At 51.2% G+C, this 17,594-nt stretch overlaps 1 protein-coding gene across 14 annotated transcripts in view; it reads left to right on the top strand.

Annotated features, from left to right (window-relative positions):
- The window catches only part of MSI2 (musashi RNA binding protein 2), a 374,726-nt gene that overhangs the window by 319,805 nt on the left and 37,327 nt on the right, over positions 1 to 17,594 (top strand). For all 14 annotated transcript variants that reach the window (XR_013992034.1, XR_013992035.1, XM_081029501.1 and 11 more), the window contains exon 10: positions 5,357 to 5,431. Coding sequence is in view for 12 of the 14 variants with exons in the window: in XM_081029501.1 (XP_080885627.1) it covers positions 5,357 to 5,431 (75 nt within the window). In the remaining 2 variants the exon portion in view is untranslated. The remainder of the gene's footprint in view (positions 1 to 5,356; positions 5,432 to 17,594) is intronic.

The following is a 17,594-nucleotide window of genomic DNA, read 5'->3' as shown; positions in this document are numbered from 1 at the left end:
CCTCCCTCTAAAGTGGTGTCATCAGGAGGAGTCTAATGCTTCCAGAGGATGGCCTGACATGCCCCCATTAGTCAAGGGGGTCAGCCCCTCCCTGCTGCACTAGGCCTGCTTATGTCCTGGAATTATTATCATCACCACCAACAATTTGATGAACTGGGCTCACACAGAAAAACATTTAAAAAAAATTATTAATGAATGGAATGAGATGGAAGTTTCAGTGATTTGAACTTTTTTTGGTGAAAGAGCAGCAAAAGCACTTCTAGAGGTTTTAAAATGTGAGACGATAAAACATTAAGGTTTTTTAAATCCATTCATTCAACAAATATTTATTGAGTACCTGCTAAATGCCAGCCACTTTTCTAGTCGCTGAGAATGAAGCCTCTGATCTCAGGGAGCTGATATTCTAGTGAAAGCATACACACACTGGTCTGTAAATAACCTGGAAACTGTGGAACTCATTTTTAAATATCCTTTAAGATTTCTCCACACTTGGGGAGGTCTCATCAAAGGGAGGCTGATGAGCATATAGTTGCACAGTTATTCCTTCTCAGTCTCTCTTGATATGACTACAAACGTCCTTGGCAGGAATCTACAGCTGCTTTGGTTTTAGCTTTTGCTTTGACAGAATTATAGAATAATCGGCCCAATGGGAGTTCCTTATAAAGGACGTAGAAGAGAAGAGGAGGGGTCAGGTTTCGCTGCCTTTGTGCTGGACAAAACCAAAATCAACTGAGACCCTTAGAAAAGGTCTTTTTGCAGCCCTCAAAGTTTATTCCACTGGCTTGCAGCAGCAAAGAGGTACCCACAGTTATCCAGCTCAATGCACTAGAATCTCTTTAGTTTTTCTTAATGAAAGTGGACTTAATAAAAGCAAACATGATTATTCTTGATATATTTGATTCCTCTTGGCCTTCTCAGCCATGTAATCTGACTGCCTTCCAATTTCTTGACCTCGCTGGGCACATGCTGTTTAACGGGTTGGATACTAGTGGTAGAGAAATACCTCATTGCTGAGGCCTTGAAAAGGTTCACCCTGCAGTCCCAGAAATGGAGAGACACTTGATCAACTGAAGAAAGCCAGAGGCATTCTTATCCGTGCTCGTACTGAGAAGGCCCTGTGAAATCCTGGCCCAGTATTCCCTGATAGTAAGCCCCTCTGAAATGAAAGCCAAAGAAATCATAGTCAAGAAGAGATGAGCTGTAATCTGCTGGCCTTCACTTACAAACCAAAAGATGATAGGCTGGAGCTTAACAACTGCGTGTCAGGACTCATGTGTAATTTCAACTGGGATTTGTCTTTCCCAGAAATATCTGTTGAGGTCATTCCCAAGGACGTCTCCATTGGTTCAGCTGTTTCCTGGCACATAGAGGAAACTCAAAATTCACGCCTTCCTTTTCCTTCTAGAGCAGCGCATTTCAATAGAACCTTCCATAATGGTGGGACGGTTCTGTCCAAGATGGTAGCCATTAGCTACATGTGGCTTTTGATCATTTCAGATGGGATTTGTGCATCTGAGGAACTGAAGTTTTCATTTTATGTCATTTAAATTAAATTAAATCTAAGTTGGACAGCACTGGTCTGGAGGAACCCCTGTGACTGGATGATTCTGGAGCCGGGCATCTTTGTAGACTTTTTGCCTGGGAAGGGCTCTTGGCGCTTGGTGTTGTGTCTGTGTGCAGACCTCATGGATTCAGTGCGGTGCCCCCACCAAGGCCGTGCTCTGCACACCCCGCAGCCCATGTGTCACACTCTCACAGTTCCCTTGTCTCTTGTCTCTTTCAAGTTGGGGGCCTGGTTGGGAGCAGTTTTCCATGACTCTGGGTAGCTAACGCCTGGGAGAGGATGAGTCATGTGCTCATCTAGAATGTAAACATCTCCTAGGGGTGGAGCAAAGATCTAGAACCACAATTCTGAGACTTCTGCCAGCATTCCCAAAAGAGGGCCCTCAAATGAGCTGTCCAATTCAAATTCTCTCGTTGATTTCCAAATTTTTTTTCCACAATAGAAAGCCGATCTGTAAGAAAGGTGGCCATCCAAGCAGAAGGCTTAGTTTTTTCTTTAGTGACAAGAGATAATTACTGTGGGATTGATCAGGCATCCAGAGTACTGGAGCAAATAAATTGTGCAGTAGCCGGTGCAGGAGGGGCCCGGCTGCTAATGGAAGTGGTGGCTGGGTCATCTCACCGTAATATGGCTTGATGGAGCAGCCGCATGGGTCTGCTGTAATGTGCTGTTGATATGCAGCCAGCCAATTTCCCCTGTGTGGCTGGGGCTGGGAGCCGTTCGAGCAGAGCTGGGCTGCACAGCAGTAAATGAAGAGGAAAATTGAAGTAATGTTGTATTATAAATTTATGATTTCATCTGCCTGACCCAGAGGGTGTTTGGCAATGGGGAGGTGGCGATAAGATCCCCTACTCTGGCAGATGCCACATTCTTACCTTTGTTGTTCAGGAGACAATATTGATGTCTCTGAGAAGACTGGGGCAAGGGCCCCAGATTGGGGTGAACTTGACAGTGCTTTTTCTTCCTTCTTGTTGAAGACTTTCACGTATGCCAGGAAGAAAGCAGATATAATGGAGTCTTCCTACTGGTGGACCGATTCAGGGAGGGACTAGGCATTCCACCTCCCTCCACGCCCACCCACTCTGAGGGTGTCTTGAAGGTGACACATGGGCCTACACTTTTGCTGTCAGATTAACACTAAAATATTTAAGAACCTCCCAGCACTGAAGTTAGAAGCACAGGAGTCATTTTTCATCAGGAAAGGCCCTAGGCAGCCGTGATTTGGCTGCTTGTGTATAATCCGTTTATCAATATTGTTGAAATAATGGCATAAGAAATCTAGTGCTAAATGATTTGATTTGATAGCAGGTGATTAATTGGGAGGAGAATTGAGCTGGCCAGCCATGAAATAAATACCAAGGAAGGAGCCCAGGTGCGCGTGTCCATTTCAGGCGTCCGAGTCTTGGTCTCTGTCCGTCGTCTCTGTCCCTCTGTTCTTCTTCTTTCCCCATCGGGTGCCAGAGCTCTGCGTCTCACTTGGGTCCTGCTCCTCAGAAGTTGGTGCAGAGCTGCCGGGTCATCCTGTCTCCTCTAGGCAGCCTTCTGTCAATGAGACACCAAATGCTGGGAAATAAACACACAGGGAAGGAGCAGGTGGCAAGACCCTTTTGAGGGAGAAACAGGTCAATTGGCCAGTGAGTTGTGACTATAAATTTGGAAAGGCTCCGATGAAGCAAGGGAAAGGAGCCACAGCTGGTGTCAGTTGAGAAATGGGGCCCATCAGAGGGCAAGACTCAAGATCCCAGAGAAGAGAGAAGACCCACCGTTTGCGTGGTCTTGGGCCAGAGGTAGGGCTGGAACCCAGGTCGCCTCCCATGTGGTCCAGCGAATTTCTATGCTGTGACTGATGACAGATCCATTGGTCAAGGCAGAAGCTACAACACTAACAAGCACAGGGAAGTGAGGGAGGGTGGGTCTCATCTCTGGACCTCTGAGGCATAAAAGTTCTATGAACAGGCAGCAGGAAGACCAGCAAAGTCTAACACGTGGTCCCCACGCGATGGAGTGTAGTGAGTGATCTTGTAGCCCTCCCCTGCAGGGCCAGAAAATGTGAGTCCACTGGGGAGGTGGACAGTGAGGCCCCAGAACCTGTGTTTAGGGATGTTTAAGGGGCTGTTTAGAACCACACAGACACACATGGAAAGCTGCCGCTGTTGCCTGCATGGCTAGAGGGTGTGGCAACTGTCATAAACCCACCCATCAAAGCAGCTTTACGAGCATTTTGGTGGCAAGCAACAGAAATAACTCTGGCTGCTGACAGCAGCGATGGAGATAACTGGAGGGACTTAGGGCAGCACACAGAATTGCCGGGAGGGCTAGTAAATAGGTAGGAACTGCACGCTGGGTGGTCAGAGCCACAGCCACAACCATGGGACCCAGGAGTGACCTGATCAGGGGCCACTGTTGCCACCACTGAATGCTGCACTCTGCTGCTGATGCCAGAATAAATACTGAACTGCTCCCTTCTCTGTCTCACTGGCCCCAGATGTGGATCCTGGGAACCTTCCAGGATTGGCCAAGCCCAGGTTCCCGGCCTGTCTGGCTCAGTGAGCAGGAGGAAGGTCTTTTCTGCTTCCATGATGGGAGGCAGGCCTCTCTCCAAGACTCACAGAGAAGGGGCGCCCGGTGCCAGATAGCCAGAAAACAACCAGGTCAGAGGTCAAAGCAAAAGTCAGGCTGGTGGAGGTGGCAGGCTAGGTGGTAGGGTTGCCGAATGGTGTTTGAAGAGCATGAATATACTGAGAATCCCGTACATTGAGTGGAGGAGAGACCACGTGAGCCTGGCGGGGTGGGAAGGGGGAGAGCCATGGGTCTCCAATGGCCAGTGGAATTTCAGTTTAAGAAGGCTACACCAGCCTTCTTTGTGGCCTGAATCAAGAAGCAGGGACGTGGAGAGTGAAGTATCCTGAGCGGGCATTATGAAGGGTTGAGAGCTGAAGTGACATCTGTCTCACTGGCAATTTCCTAACACATCGGAGATGGCCACACTAGCACCAGAACTTTCCTCTGCACCCCATGTCCAGCCCAGCAGCAGCTTCCACAAGTTCCCCCCACTTAAACCTATCAACCCCTAAGTTACCTGCTAAGACATGTGCTTGTTGCGAAATGCCTATCGAAACACGAGGCTTCTGGGTTTGGGCCGTGGTTTGTGGTGCACGTTTTAACACAGCCAGCCCCTCACCATTCTCCGGGGGCCCTGGGAAGATTCTGGTACTCTGTGGCGTGTCTATGCTTAGACGCGGACCCCTGGGACCCTACCTCCCCTGGGCTGTGGCTCATTAGGCCCAGTGCTTTTCCAGAGGCACCGTGTCAACCCTGAATTTCACCACTAACCTGTGACCCCACCTTGTCCTCGTGTTGTCGGGAGTTGGGTGCTGTTGGCCGCTGTCTTGGGAGGAGGCATTACAAGGACTTCACTCTCCCATTGTCAATAGCTTTAAGGTAAAGTACATTCGGGCTAAGCTCTCCAAATGTCAGAGCCAGCCACCGGCCCTGTGTTTGGTGCTAATACCTGGCATTTACTCTGCAGGGCAAGAAAGTGTGTGGGCTTTGGGGGTCTCTTTGCCCAAATACGGGTTAATTACCAACAGGCTGACAGCAGTGCCCCTGGCTGTGGGAGAGAGGTGACGCAGGCCCCGGGCAAACACCCTCACGGGAGACAGACAATTTTGTGGAGGAAAATAACTCAGGCTGTTTCTCCTCCTCTCCCCCACCCCCCATTCCTTGGGGTTGCCCCACCCCCAGACCTGAGGCAGCTGTACTAACAGGACTGTTCTTTTCTCTGTGTTCAAGGCTACCCCAACTTTGTGGCAACCTACGGCCGTGGCTACCCCGGATTTGCTCCTAGCTATGGCTATCAGTTCCCAGGTGAGTGTCTTTGTCTACCGGACCTCTGGAAACATGGGAGGTGGTCTGCATTTGCAGGGAGGGGGGAACCCCTAAAGAGAACACAATGCATACATGTATCCGTTCAAGAAATGACCTATAGGTGCTCAATTTCATATCCACTTAACTCCAGAGTCAGGCTGCCGCTCAGTCTGTGATTAACAGAAGCGTTTCACTGGTGCCGGGTGTGTGAGTGGCAGCTTTTGGGGGAAAGGGGAAGAACTGAGGCAGGCATCCTGCTCTGCTCACCCTGCTTTTTCTGAAGCCTGTTAGAGGTTCCCTCACTGGGGACTGAACTCTGGGCCCAGCGTTTACCTTCACCTTCTGCCTCCCAATGCTGACTCGCACCTCCCCCCGCCCCTCCTCCAGCCCCATCCTGACGCTTCTGTGTACTTCTGCTGTGTGTGGTGTATGCTGCTGGAGTTGAGATTTGCTATCTGTCTTGGGTGGGGGTGTTGAGATTCTCCCTCCCCCTGTGTGGGTGTCAGAAACTCGAGGCAGAACACATGTGCCCAGGCTGTTGCAGCTGCCATGTGGCGGAGAGGCCTGGGACCCCCACCCTAGCAGCGTAGGCCTGATCTTGTAGGGATGGGGGTGGGGGTGCGAAAGGAAGTGATATTTCATGGGACTTGGCTTTTCCCCTGAATGGGTCAGCAAGCCTTTCCTAGACCTGGAGTATAGACGAGAATATAGTGGGGTGCTTGAGGGTGTCTGTGTGCAAAGGACAACTGGAGTTTCTAGAGGAGGCGTCAGGAGTGGGGTTTTATACTCTTGGCTCTGTGCTAATGGCAGGCTCTGTAGGGAGGTGAGCTTCAGATGGAGCTTCACTCCTGATTGGTCATCCTGCCCAGACCAGAGGCCTAGGAACTCAGGCCTGAGATGCAGTAGGAAACAGGGAACAAAGGTGGCCCTGGCAGGACGGTGTTCTGAAGGCAGAAGGAGGACCGTGGGAGGGGTACGTGCAGGGCTTGACCTGGTGTTTGCCTCAAACAGAGCTTTGGGGTGGGGGAGTGTGTATGGAGCAGGTCAGGAGACATTTGGGACACAGAGCCATGCCCTATGGGGGACAGGTCCCTCGACCAGTGACAGGCCCTAAGCCCTTGTCCTGGGTGCCCGTGGTCACGGGACGTCACTCTATGTGTCTGGCCCTTACTTCTGTCTTCTGTAAATGAGGAGTTCATACAGAATGGTCCCTGAGGTGTACGCACTTTTCTGATGGTAGGGGTGAGAGATACAGTGGCAGAAGTTCCAGATAGAGGAGTATGAGTGTGGGGGACTCCCTCTTGAGTGTGTCCTCTTCTCCCAAGGCTGGCAGTTTCCCCATCAGGGTGGGGCCCTCGGCAAGCATCCTTGCCTGCCCTAAGGAAGTGCTGCCCGCTGCTTCTCTACAGCACATGGCTGCTTTCAGAGCAGGACATGGGCCTCTCAGAGCAGGACAACTGACACCACTACCAGGGCAGCCAGCTCTGGGCCAGGCACAGCCATGAGTGCACTCAGTCTGCTCCTCCATTAGATTTGCACTGGTTACAGATGGGGCCGCCAAGGCCCCGAGAGGTAGAGAACCCTGTTCATGGGGCAGGGCCGGGATTTGGGCCCAGATGGTCTGGGCCTCACATGCCACCCTCTACAAACTCTCTAGCATCCATCTGTCCAGTACGATCACACTACCAATATGTAGCTACGAATTACAATGAAGTAAAACAAAAAGTTCACTTCCTCAGTCACACTCGCCTCATTTCAGTTACTTAGTAGCCACATGTGGCTAGTGGGTACCATCAGCTCAGAATGTAGAACATTTGGATCACCACAGAAAATTCTGTTGGATGTGCCATTGCAGATCGTAAGGGAAGAGGTGTATTATGGTGAGAGTGCACAATCCACACACATAACACGTACGCGTGTACTGCCCTCCTGGGGAAAGCTGGCATGCTGCCGTCCCTGTTCTCCATTCCTTTCCCATCCTGCTCAACCCAGAAGCTGGTGGCACTTTCAGGGAAGCCTCCCCTCTCTGTCCTTCCCGTGGCTTCCTCCCCGGGAGAAAAGAAGACACACAGGCACACACATCCTGTGCTTGGCACAGCCCACCTCCCTTCACAATCAGGTTGCCTTTTCCCCCTCGGTGTGGCACTAATCCCAGAAGGGCAGAGTTGGGGGATCCTACCGTGGGATAATTTGGGGAGTGACGAAGTGGAGCCCATGCTAAAGCCTCTGTCACCTGAGAGCCTGCCCTTGGAGCCCATGAACCAGCCCAGGAGATGTCTGGTAGAACTCTGTCTTGGGGACCTGCGTCCTTGGGTCTGCCCTAAACAGACAGAGATGCATGAGTGACCAACTGAGACTGCGTAGAATGGGATCCCCCCTCCGCCCCGGGTGCCCAGCCCTTCTCCATAAACAGGGCTTTGGGAACGAAGCGGGGGCTGGTAAAAGGCATGGAATGGACTTGGAGTGACTATGCCCAGGGCCCATCCCTTTATCATTGTCACCAGGTCTCACAGCTTAACACAATCATCTGGGTTTGAATGGGACAGAAATCAGGCATTAAAATCTCCAGACAGAGCCTCCCTGACCTGGGGGGCTTGGCTGTTCTGTCCTCGCTCAGCCATTAAACTCTCCATTTCCCCATTGTTCCCACTCACTCTGGGCACCTCTTGTTGGTCCTCAGCGATGGCCATCAGTGGCCACCAGAGTGAGGCTGCCTGCTCTCAGGGAGGGTCACGGTGTGGAATGGTCCTGCGCCGGGAAGGGGTGGCCCAGTGGCTGGACCTTGCCACCCACGCCCTCCAGGAGGAGCCAGGCTGGGTTCAGAGTCCATCCTCTGCAGACTCTACCCCCTGGAGGAGCTGCCTCTTGTGGAGCGGTGGCTCTGTTGTCTGTTCCAGACCCCTCCCCAAGCAGCCTGGGGTTCTAGACCACAACTCGTAGGTCGCCCCTGTGGCTTTCCAGTCAAGAGCTCATGGAGTGGTGGCTCCCTCGAAAAGCAGACTGGACCCCTCCTAGAGCCTCTGCTGCAGGGCAGGGCCCCTGGTGAGGGAAGCTTTGCTGTGTTCTGACATCTATCTCTTGCCTCGTGCCAGTAAAGAATGTTTCTAGTAGATCTGGCCGAGAGGGCTGACGTGCAGAGGGGCGACCCAGAGGAAGGGCAGCCCAACTCTCCGCCTTCTCCCCTCTGCCATCGGGCTGATTCTGTTGACCCCTCTCCATGCCAAGGAATCCTGTGAGTCACACATCGGCATAGCCGTCACGTCACCACCAAACTGTCCAGAAGTGTTTCTCCTTTGTGGTCTTTCTTTTCCATGTCCTCACCATGTGCCCACTTCACCCACTTCCCACCTCTAGTCGCTCCTGTGATGTGAGTGGATCCTGCACCGCTCACAGCCTCTCTCTGACTCCATCTTCCTGGGGCAATTCAGCAGACTTAGCTGAGAGAAATGAAGGGCTCCCAGGTCCCAGCAAGTGGCTAAGGTTCTTTATCCTGCGTGTTTTCACTCACGTACCATGTATCCGTTTCAGGAAGGCACAATCTGACCTTTACCAAGGCTCCTCCTTTTCACCCAAATCGGCTCTTTCTGTGAATACCCGTCTCATCTGTGTGGGTGTGCAGTGTCCCTCTCAGTGGAGCCCCATTTCACCTCTGTGGCCATCGTGGGTCACAGAGTAGGTGTTAATGCCTGCCTCTGCCCACCATAGTTAGAGTCTATGAAAATAAGTGAGATGTTCCAATAAAGAGGGCTAGACACCTTTCGATAACTTTTAGAGTGGGGAGTAGTTCTTTTCTAGGAAGATGGAGTGGTGATGACCAACCACTGTAGAAATGGCTTCATCTCAGGCCCAGATGTCCCTTGCGTGCACCCCCACCCCACCCCAGGCCCCACAACTCAATACGTGAGCTCGAATTATGATCCTAATCCTTGTTCTCTCCCGTTTCCTGTCTTGCCCCCCCCCCGCCTGGATTCTCAGTTTAATCTGTTAATTTCTGTTCTTATTTCACTTTGCAGACTATTTGCCGATTTCACAAGGCATAATTTTTATCAACTAGCTCTTAAGAGAGGCATAACAAATTGGGGCTTGCTACTATTACTAGAGAGAGGATATAGTTCCGTCCGAGGCCACCCCAGCTGCTTTCAGTGCCCGCTGAACCTGTCCTACCTGCCTGTTTGCACAAATGTTCTTTCATTCCTGGAAAAGACTAATGTCCTCATTGCGTCACTCCGTTTTTTAAAAATAATTTTATTCTCCAGTCCCTTTCCATTTTGTCTCTTATGAACATCCTCCCCACCTCCCCACCTGCCGCCTCCCCCAGAATGTAACGGGGCCAGAGGGAAGCTTCTCACACACTTTAGAGTAGAGTCTTCTCCAGGGAATCCAGGTAGAAGGCATGAAACTATTTTAAATACTGACCAAACAGGCTCATTGGGCATTTCACGGGATGAGCTTTGAAGTGCTGGGGCCCACAGGGGTTAGGGATATGTGACTTGGAGCACCTATGTCCTGTGGTGGACAGTACTAAATGTGCACACACACACACACACACACACACAATTCTATAAAGACCAATGTAAAAAACTTAATCTGGAAGAAAAACTCAGAACGTGATCTGGTTGTCTTTGTCTTTTGGAGCCAATCCCTCAGTGGCTGTTGTCATCACAGCCAGCACAGCTGTCTTCCAGATGGGACAGTAGAATCACCTGGGCACTGCCACATCTCAGGCATCGGATACCTGTCCACCCCGGGCCCCTGCTTCCTCAGGACCCCCACCCTCACCTTTCTGCCCGTGCTAGCCTTGCTTTCCCTGCTGGCCTCAAGGGCCTCCTGACCCACTAGGGTCAGAGGGGACAGAACTCAGTGGGTCCATCCTGATCAGGTCAGCACCCCTGATGGTTACCCCCAGAAGGACTTTCTTTTCCCGTGAACCTGACCCCCTCCACGGTCCATTTGAAAACCCCCCACTCTTGGATTAATGAAGTACAGCTCAGCTGGTCCCTAGGTTCACATTCATAGTTTGTGAGAAGTGACCCGTGTGCTTCCATTGGGTGCATTTGAGGTGAGCAAATCCATGTTGGAATGTTAGTGTCCTTGAGACCCAACCTGTGCAGTTTTGCTCATCTCATTAAACATGCTTCATGTAATAATTGGTTAGTTTTATTTTCCCGTAGGCTTCTTCATGAGTGCTATTTAATCTGTATGGCTTCTATTTTTTTCCTGTTTATTTTGTTCTGTGGATTGCTTTGCTTTGGTGAACTTGTCCTAGTATGCTTGCCTCACAAACGTTTCAGCCATTGTGAATTTTCTTCGTCTCTGTAAATAGCTCATGTGTGCTTCTCCCTAATGACGTTTTATTCCCCCTCCCCCACCCCCCATAAGCAACTGAGGTAGAAAAATAAATTGTTTACCACGGACATGCTGTGTGCTGCCGTCTCTTAGCCCTGACAGTGTCCTATTCTCGCTCCAGGGGAGGTGAATGCGCTGAATAACTGGTACCCATGGCAGCCTGGTGCAGTTTCTGGAAGCATGTGAACTCCCTCTGGCTGTTGCCTGTCCCCAGCCCCCCCACCCCTGCTTTCTTGTGTCCTCTGCAATTGATCGAGGTGGTCCTGTCCTTAAGCGGAATGACAGATCACCGGCATGCAGCAGCTGCACAGTTTCCCCATTCCCCTTCCTCTGCCATCGCTCCTGCCCTCGAGTGAGAATGCCACTGGAATGTCTGGAGCCCCTCACATCTGTGCACCAGGTGTGTGAGCTCACACACGTACTTGTGCACACCTACATGTGATTTGCGTGTGTCCTGCTTTCCCGACTTTCCAGAACAGTACAGGTTGGAGGAGGCACCTATCGTGCTGGACAAGAAGCTAGAAATCCTTGTGTCCAGTCCTACCTGACCACATAGTAGCCATGTGACCGTGAGCAGGTGACTTAGCTATCTAAGCCCTGGGGGGAATAACAGTGCCTAGTTAGTCAGGTGGTTAAAAGTAAATAGGATAATATGTATAGGTGAACGTGCCTTGTAAATTGGTAAATACTCTACAACTGAAAATGCTAGAAATTGTGGTGCCGATGTTCTATTATGTCATGTTCCAACGTGCTTTCTCTTCCTCCTCACCCCCGTGGAGCTGCCTGCTGGTATATCTGCTTATCAGTGAAAAGAATAATATAGGATTCCCTAAGTGAAGGCAGAGAGTTGCTGGGGTTTCTTACCCATCCTCACGCCCCACCCTTCCTTTTCCCTCCTTCCCTCTCCATTTACCCAGGCTGTAAATTAGGTACCAGGTATTTGGACGTGAATGAGACTCCTTCAAGATGCTCACAGTTCAGTCGAGGGAAAGAGAACTAGTGATTAGACCCATCGAGCATCACAGGACAGGTGCTTAGCTAGAGATAGGGACTCTGTCTCTGCTATGAAGGGAAAAAAGCAGGCTGCTTGTCCAGCCTGCGGGGCAGTCAGGAATGGGAGAAGGTGACACCGGAACTGGGTCGTACAAAGTTAAATCGAATAAGCTAAGTGAAGAAGGGCAGAGAAATGGCACCCTTAGACACTGAATCAGGTAGCTTTACGAAAGAGAGAAAACACAAAATAATAATCACCTACACAAAATAAGAATTTGTTTCTCTCTGTCATGTAAAAGAAGCCTGGATGTGTCTCACAGTATTAGGGATTGGAGTTCCTTCCATTTTCTTGTTCTGTCATCTTGAACATAAGATTCCACCTCATAATCTAATGAGGCTGCTCGAGCTCCAGCCATTACATATTCATCCCAGAAGAGTGCATCTCTTCCCTTTAATAACACTTCTTAGAAGTCATGTGTGACACTCTGCTGAGATCCCATAGGTCAGATCTTAGTCACCTGGCCAGTTTTAGCTGCAGGGGAACCTCAGAAATATCTTAATTCCCCGTAACCATGTGCCCAGCTGAAAACAGGGCATTCCAGTACTAAGGAAGAAGAGTGGAATAGATCCTAGGGGACATTTAGCAATCTCTATCACAAACCTGAGAGAGGAAGCATTACAGGTCCCAGGATTACGAGCAGTTCAGTGTATGGGGAGCTTGTAGCAGCATCTTGAGTGGGGGAGTGGTGACAAGGCTAGAAAAGGAGGCTGGGCTGAGTCAGGGTGGGCCTTGTGAGTCAAATTCAGGGGGTAGAAAAAAACAACAGATTTGATCCCCGAAACATGAAAAGCCCTTAGAGGATTTTAAATAGGGAAGTAATGTGGTCAGATTTCCAAAGTGAGTCAGAAGGCATTTGAAAAGGTAAGAGGGCCTGTGAAGAAATTACAAGGATGAGTTCAGAAGAATGTTCTGTTGTTTCTTTACTCCCACCGCCTCTCTTCTCCGCCTCACCTCTCTTGGCTCCATTCCTCGCTCCCTGCCTCCAGGTGGCTGGTGGCCCTTTGGGGGGGGTGTCTTTCACCTCTATTGGGTAATGCAGGGTTAATACAACTCCAACCGCCAAAAAGTTTCTGGGCCAAAGTCTTAGCTACTGAAGTGTCCTCAGATATGAGCACTTGAGGCAGCCAGGAGAGCCGGCATCCCACAGCTCAGGGCGCACAGCTCCCTCCCAGCACACTATTCGCTTGTGAATAGCTGGGCAGCGGGGTGTAGGTCTCAGGCCAGGAGACCCTGGACTCTGGTTCTGGAAATGGCAGTTTTTGTTCCTTCCTCTTTAGCAATGGAGGACCAGTTCCATTTCAGATGCAGATGTTGACTGATGGGTACTGGTTTCCTGGAGCACGGGCTTAAGAATGATTTTGAGTCCAAGCAGGAGGACTGTGATTGATTAGCAATGCCTGCACGGTTGCTGGATCGGAGACTCGCACCCACTCACCTCATATTTTGTCTTCTGTATTCCAGTTTAATGGTGGTGTGTGGGTGCCGGGTGAGTTTCAGTCACTCTTAAGGATGGCCATCTGTTTCACAGGAGGGAGGGGGCCTGGTCTGAGGAGAGCTGCCATAGCTCAGGGCTATCCGGTGCCCTCTGCAGGAGATGCCCTGTAGTCTGTTATCAGTAGGGGCTGCTGTCATGTGTCCTTCCCTTTTATCACGTGGTCCGGTCTTTGAGCAGAGACAAAGGCTGAGTCTGACTTATCCTGAGAGGTGTAGCTTGAATGTGGAAAGCAGAGTGAAGAGAGCCTGAGTTCTTAGGAGGGGAAGGGGTTTGCCTTTTCACGATGACTGGAGAAAGCAGCCTTGGCCTTCAGGAAGGCACTGCTTCCTGAAGCGGCTCGTGCCGAACTGGGCGTTCTGTCCAGTTTATGATGTTTTGTAATGTTCAGACACGCTGAGAGCTGCCACACCAAAGGCCCAGGCTCCTGCCTGGATGGGTAATCTGGGCCACTGCAGGGAACGACCCCGGGACCCTTCCGTCCACTCGTTCCTCTAGCCCACCCAAGTGGCAGAGACCCTCCTAGTCCTGCCCACTCAGGAGAGGCCAGACCTGGGCTTGCGCTTCCACCTTGATGTCTCCCGGGTTCTGCTTTTTCTGGCCTAGTTCTCAGAGGGTGAGGAACCTACCTACCCAGCCACTGCAGCCTTGGCCGTGGAGGGGACTCCGGGGCCACTTTGGTGAAATCATTAAACCAGTAGCTTAGGATGACCTCTTCCTTGGGTGTAAATTTAAATGCCAGGATTCCTTCCTCCTGTTTAAGTTTGTGAGAGGCTCTTTCCACACCCCTCTGCCCCAGAAATTCGCTCCCTGGGAACCCCTGATGTAGTTGACCAGCACGGCCAGTGCTCCTGGCTTCTTGCTTCTGGGTGGGGTCCAGAATGGAGCCTGCCCTGTGAGCAGGGGCCGGTTCCTCGCTAGTAGGCAAATTAATCTTGAAATGCTAAAACAGGATGGTTGGCTTCCCTAGTACGCTGACATAGCCACAGACCCATGCACCCCGGCGCCCACCGCGAGATGTTCCAGCGCGATAAACAGAAATGCTCTCCTGTAGAGGGAAGCCCCTCCTGACACAGCAGCCCTGCACATGTGCTTCATCGCAGGCCCCGTAATCCACACATCCCTTCGGCCCAGAGCTTTGTCTCTAGGGATTACCGTTTCATAGATTGAACCCGCAGCCCGACTTTGAAATCACAAGCTATCGCCTCCTATGGCCCGCCCCCTCCTCTGCCACCTGACTCTGTGTACTTGTGGCTTATCCTCTCATTTGAGTATTAAAGGCAAGCTTAGTCCGGAAAGTGTACCTGCTACTTTAAAGATGGAAAAACGAAATTCAGCCGCATACCCTCAATCCGGTGTGAGGATTGTCAGGGCTGTGGGTGGGCAGTGCCACCACGCCTCCCCTCCCCATGTGGAAAATCAGGAGCTGACGCTATTCCCAGATGGAAACAGAGTGCAGTGCCTAATAGGCACTTAATAAATGTTTGTGGAAATGAATTGGAGCAATCTGAATTGACGGGAATTGCAGGTTTCACTTTCGATCAGCTTTCTGTGCCTCTTAAAACTCCTCTGCATAAATAAAGGGAAATGTGACTAAACGAGTGCTCAGCTCCCCGCGCTATAGCCCAGAGCACTGTGTTCTCAGGCACAGAATCGAAGACTGAGTTCTTACCTCTAGCTTGCTGGCAGAGTAAGGCCACCTCTGGGCCTCAGTTTCCCCCTCTGTTAAATGGGGCTATTGATCCTTGTCCTGTCCCCCTTCTTTACAGGTTGTTAAGAAGGTCGCTGGGTGAGGGAGGGTCTAGTGCTTTGGAAAAGGGTAACGTTTTGTCCAGGAAGGGAGACCCATGCAGGAGCGGAGGCCCCAGCCAGCTCCACTGGGGGCAGCAGTGAGGGAGGCCGTGGACATGCTTCACATTTGCACTCGTTCTCCTTCTCCATGGGCTAAGTAGGGTACCCAGCAGATCCCGGCTCCCCCAGCACTGCCGTCCTCACTCCCGTCACACCTTCTAAGTGCCTGTACCACCAGGCTCACAAAGTCCCCAGTAAGTCTGCCAGCAGGAGTCCTTCAGTTTTAATTCCCATCAGCAAAAGCAAGTGAAAGGTCGCAGCTTCAAAACCAAGACAATAAAAACATAAATTGCTCAGGCCTGAGGGATGGGCAGCCCATGCTCTCCAGGACAACTAAGGACAGACCAAAAGGCAGAGGTGTGGCCCCCACCGCCTGCTCCTCCCACCCAACAGGGGTCACTGTCTCTGCTGCCTGTCCCTTTAGCCCTGCAGTTGGGGGCGGTGAGAGCACATTCTCTGCGATGCAGGAAAGGGTTGTCAGGACCTGCTCCGGGCTGGGTCCTCTGGAGCACAGGGTTGCTGAGCAAGCGAGCAAGGAGGTCAAAGCTTGAAGGGGCATCCCACATGTGGCCAGATATGTTCCTGTGTGGTCTGACTGGTGTGCAGAATGAGCATGGGGGAAGAGTCACTGACTCATGGGAAAGCTTTCAGGAAGAGGTGACATCTGAACTGGGTTTTGAAGTACACATAGAAGTTCGCCAGGCAGACAATGAGGGAAGGGTATTCCACGTCAAGGGACCAGCACGTGTAAAGGTACAAAAACATTATATGTCTTCCGTCCCTTGCATTCTGCTTCTGTTGATTCTGTGGCCCCCATCTGGCAGATGCTATCCCATGACCTTGGCTGGGACAGCTAGACAACAGACTTTGGCATTGGAAAACTAATACTCATTCTTCTCAGACCCAGGGAATCCCAGGCAGACACTCCATGGGCCAGGGGTGCTGACCCCACCCTGCTGTAGGAGGCTGGCTCCTATCATGCCTTTGTGGATGCCACTGAGCTGACCCAGTGGGGTGTGAGTCGCTCTCCTTTGAGGTGGAGAGCCTTGCCCCAGTGCACTTATTCACAGAGAGAGTGGAGAGCACAGCCTGCTTTTTCCCCAGTGAAGGCCCTGCTGCCCTGCTGTGAGCCTGAGCAGGTGTTGGGCTAGCCCCAGGGACCCCCTGATTTTTCAGAAGAGCCTCGGGGACTAGCCCTGTAGCTCTGTTAGTGAGTGGTACCTGCTTAGGGCCCTTCCAGGCTTTCTCCATCTAACCTCTGGTACTAGCCTTGAACACACTAGGACTCATGCCAGGAACAAGAAGAGGCCTCTTCTCGCCTCACCCCTTTGAGTCCATCCATCCCTCTTCCACCCATCCATCCTTAATGCATTGAATACCTAGTTATTCAACCCCTGCTGTGTCCCAGGTCCTGCCCCAGATGCTGGGAACATAGTGATAAACCAGAGAGACATGTCCCCGCCTTTACATGGCTCTTATCGGGGCCAGAGGAGTGTACAGGATCCCACTTGGATGGAAAGACCAGAGCGGGTCTTCTGGGCGGGCCCTTCCTACAGGAGCTGGGAAGAGCTACATGGGCCTGAGGGCAGCACATCTGGGCAAGAGGGCAGCAGACATCAGCAGTCCAGCTGCTGACCACAAGCACCAGAGTTCCAGGACCCATATCCGCACCTGTGGTCACCATGTCACAGGGCCCTCCCTGTCCCTGAGCCCCTGGGAGCCGCTGGCCTCCCGCCGTCACATTACCCCACCAGAGTCAGATCTGGCACTGCAGATAACACGCACTCTTATCACTCACACGCGAATTATAAATGCTATCTATTAAAGCCCTTTGGATGTGAAATGTCATGTAAATTAATAGGATTTTAGAATAGGAAGGCACCGAAGGGATTTCTCAGCTCCGCTGCTGTTATTACCTTGAGCAATACTAATAAAAATAGAAATAGAAGTTATCATTCTACTTACTGAGCGATTACCGAGTGCTGAGCAGCCAGCACCATCCTCTCACTGAATTGCACAGCAGCCCGAAAAGCAGGTGTCATTAAGCGTGTTTACAGAGGAGCAGAATGAAGCCAAGGGGAAGTTACATGGCTTGTCTTGGGCGACACAACCAGTGAGCGTGGGAGATGGCATTTTTATCCCCTTGCTTTTAACCCTGCCGTGTACGGTCCCCTTTAACCTCTCTGGACCTAGAGTTCTTTATCCGTTCCACGGGACGAGTGATTGATGTCTTCTTTGTAGAGCTGTAATGAGAGCTCATTGAGATTACGCTGGCAAGCTCCTTGGCTGTGGAAAGTGCTCCAGTGGTAGCTGCTTTTATTAACATCAGTGTAATGATTCATTTTCTCATTATCTAGGCCAAGTTCTTTTACTTCATAGGTGAGGAAACAGAGGCACAGAGAAGGTTCACCCTGTCAACT

The sequence above is a fragment of the Rhinolophus hipposideros genome (assembly GCF_964194185.1).
Source record: "Rhinolophus hipposideros genome assembly, chromosome: 20".
NCBI lineage: Eukaryota > Metazoa > Chordata > Mammalia > Chiroptera > Rhinolophidae > Rhinolophus > Rhinolophus hipposideros.
The sequence above is the reverse complement of the archived record's forward strand: the minus strand, read 5'-3'. Positions and strand labels throughout refer to the sequence as shown.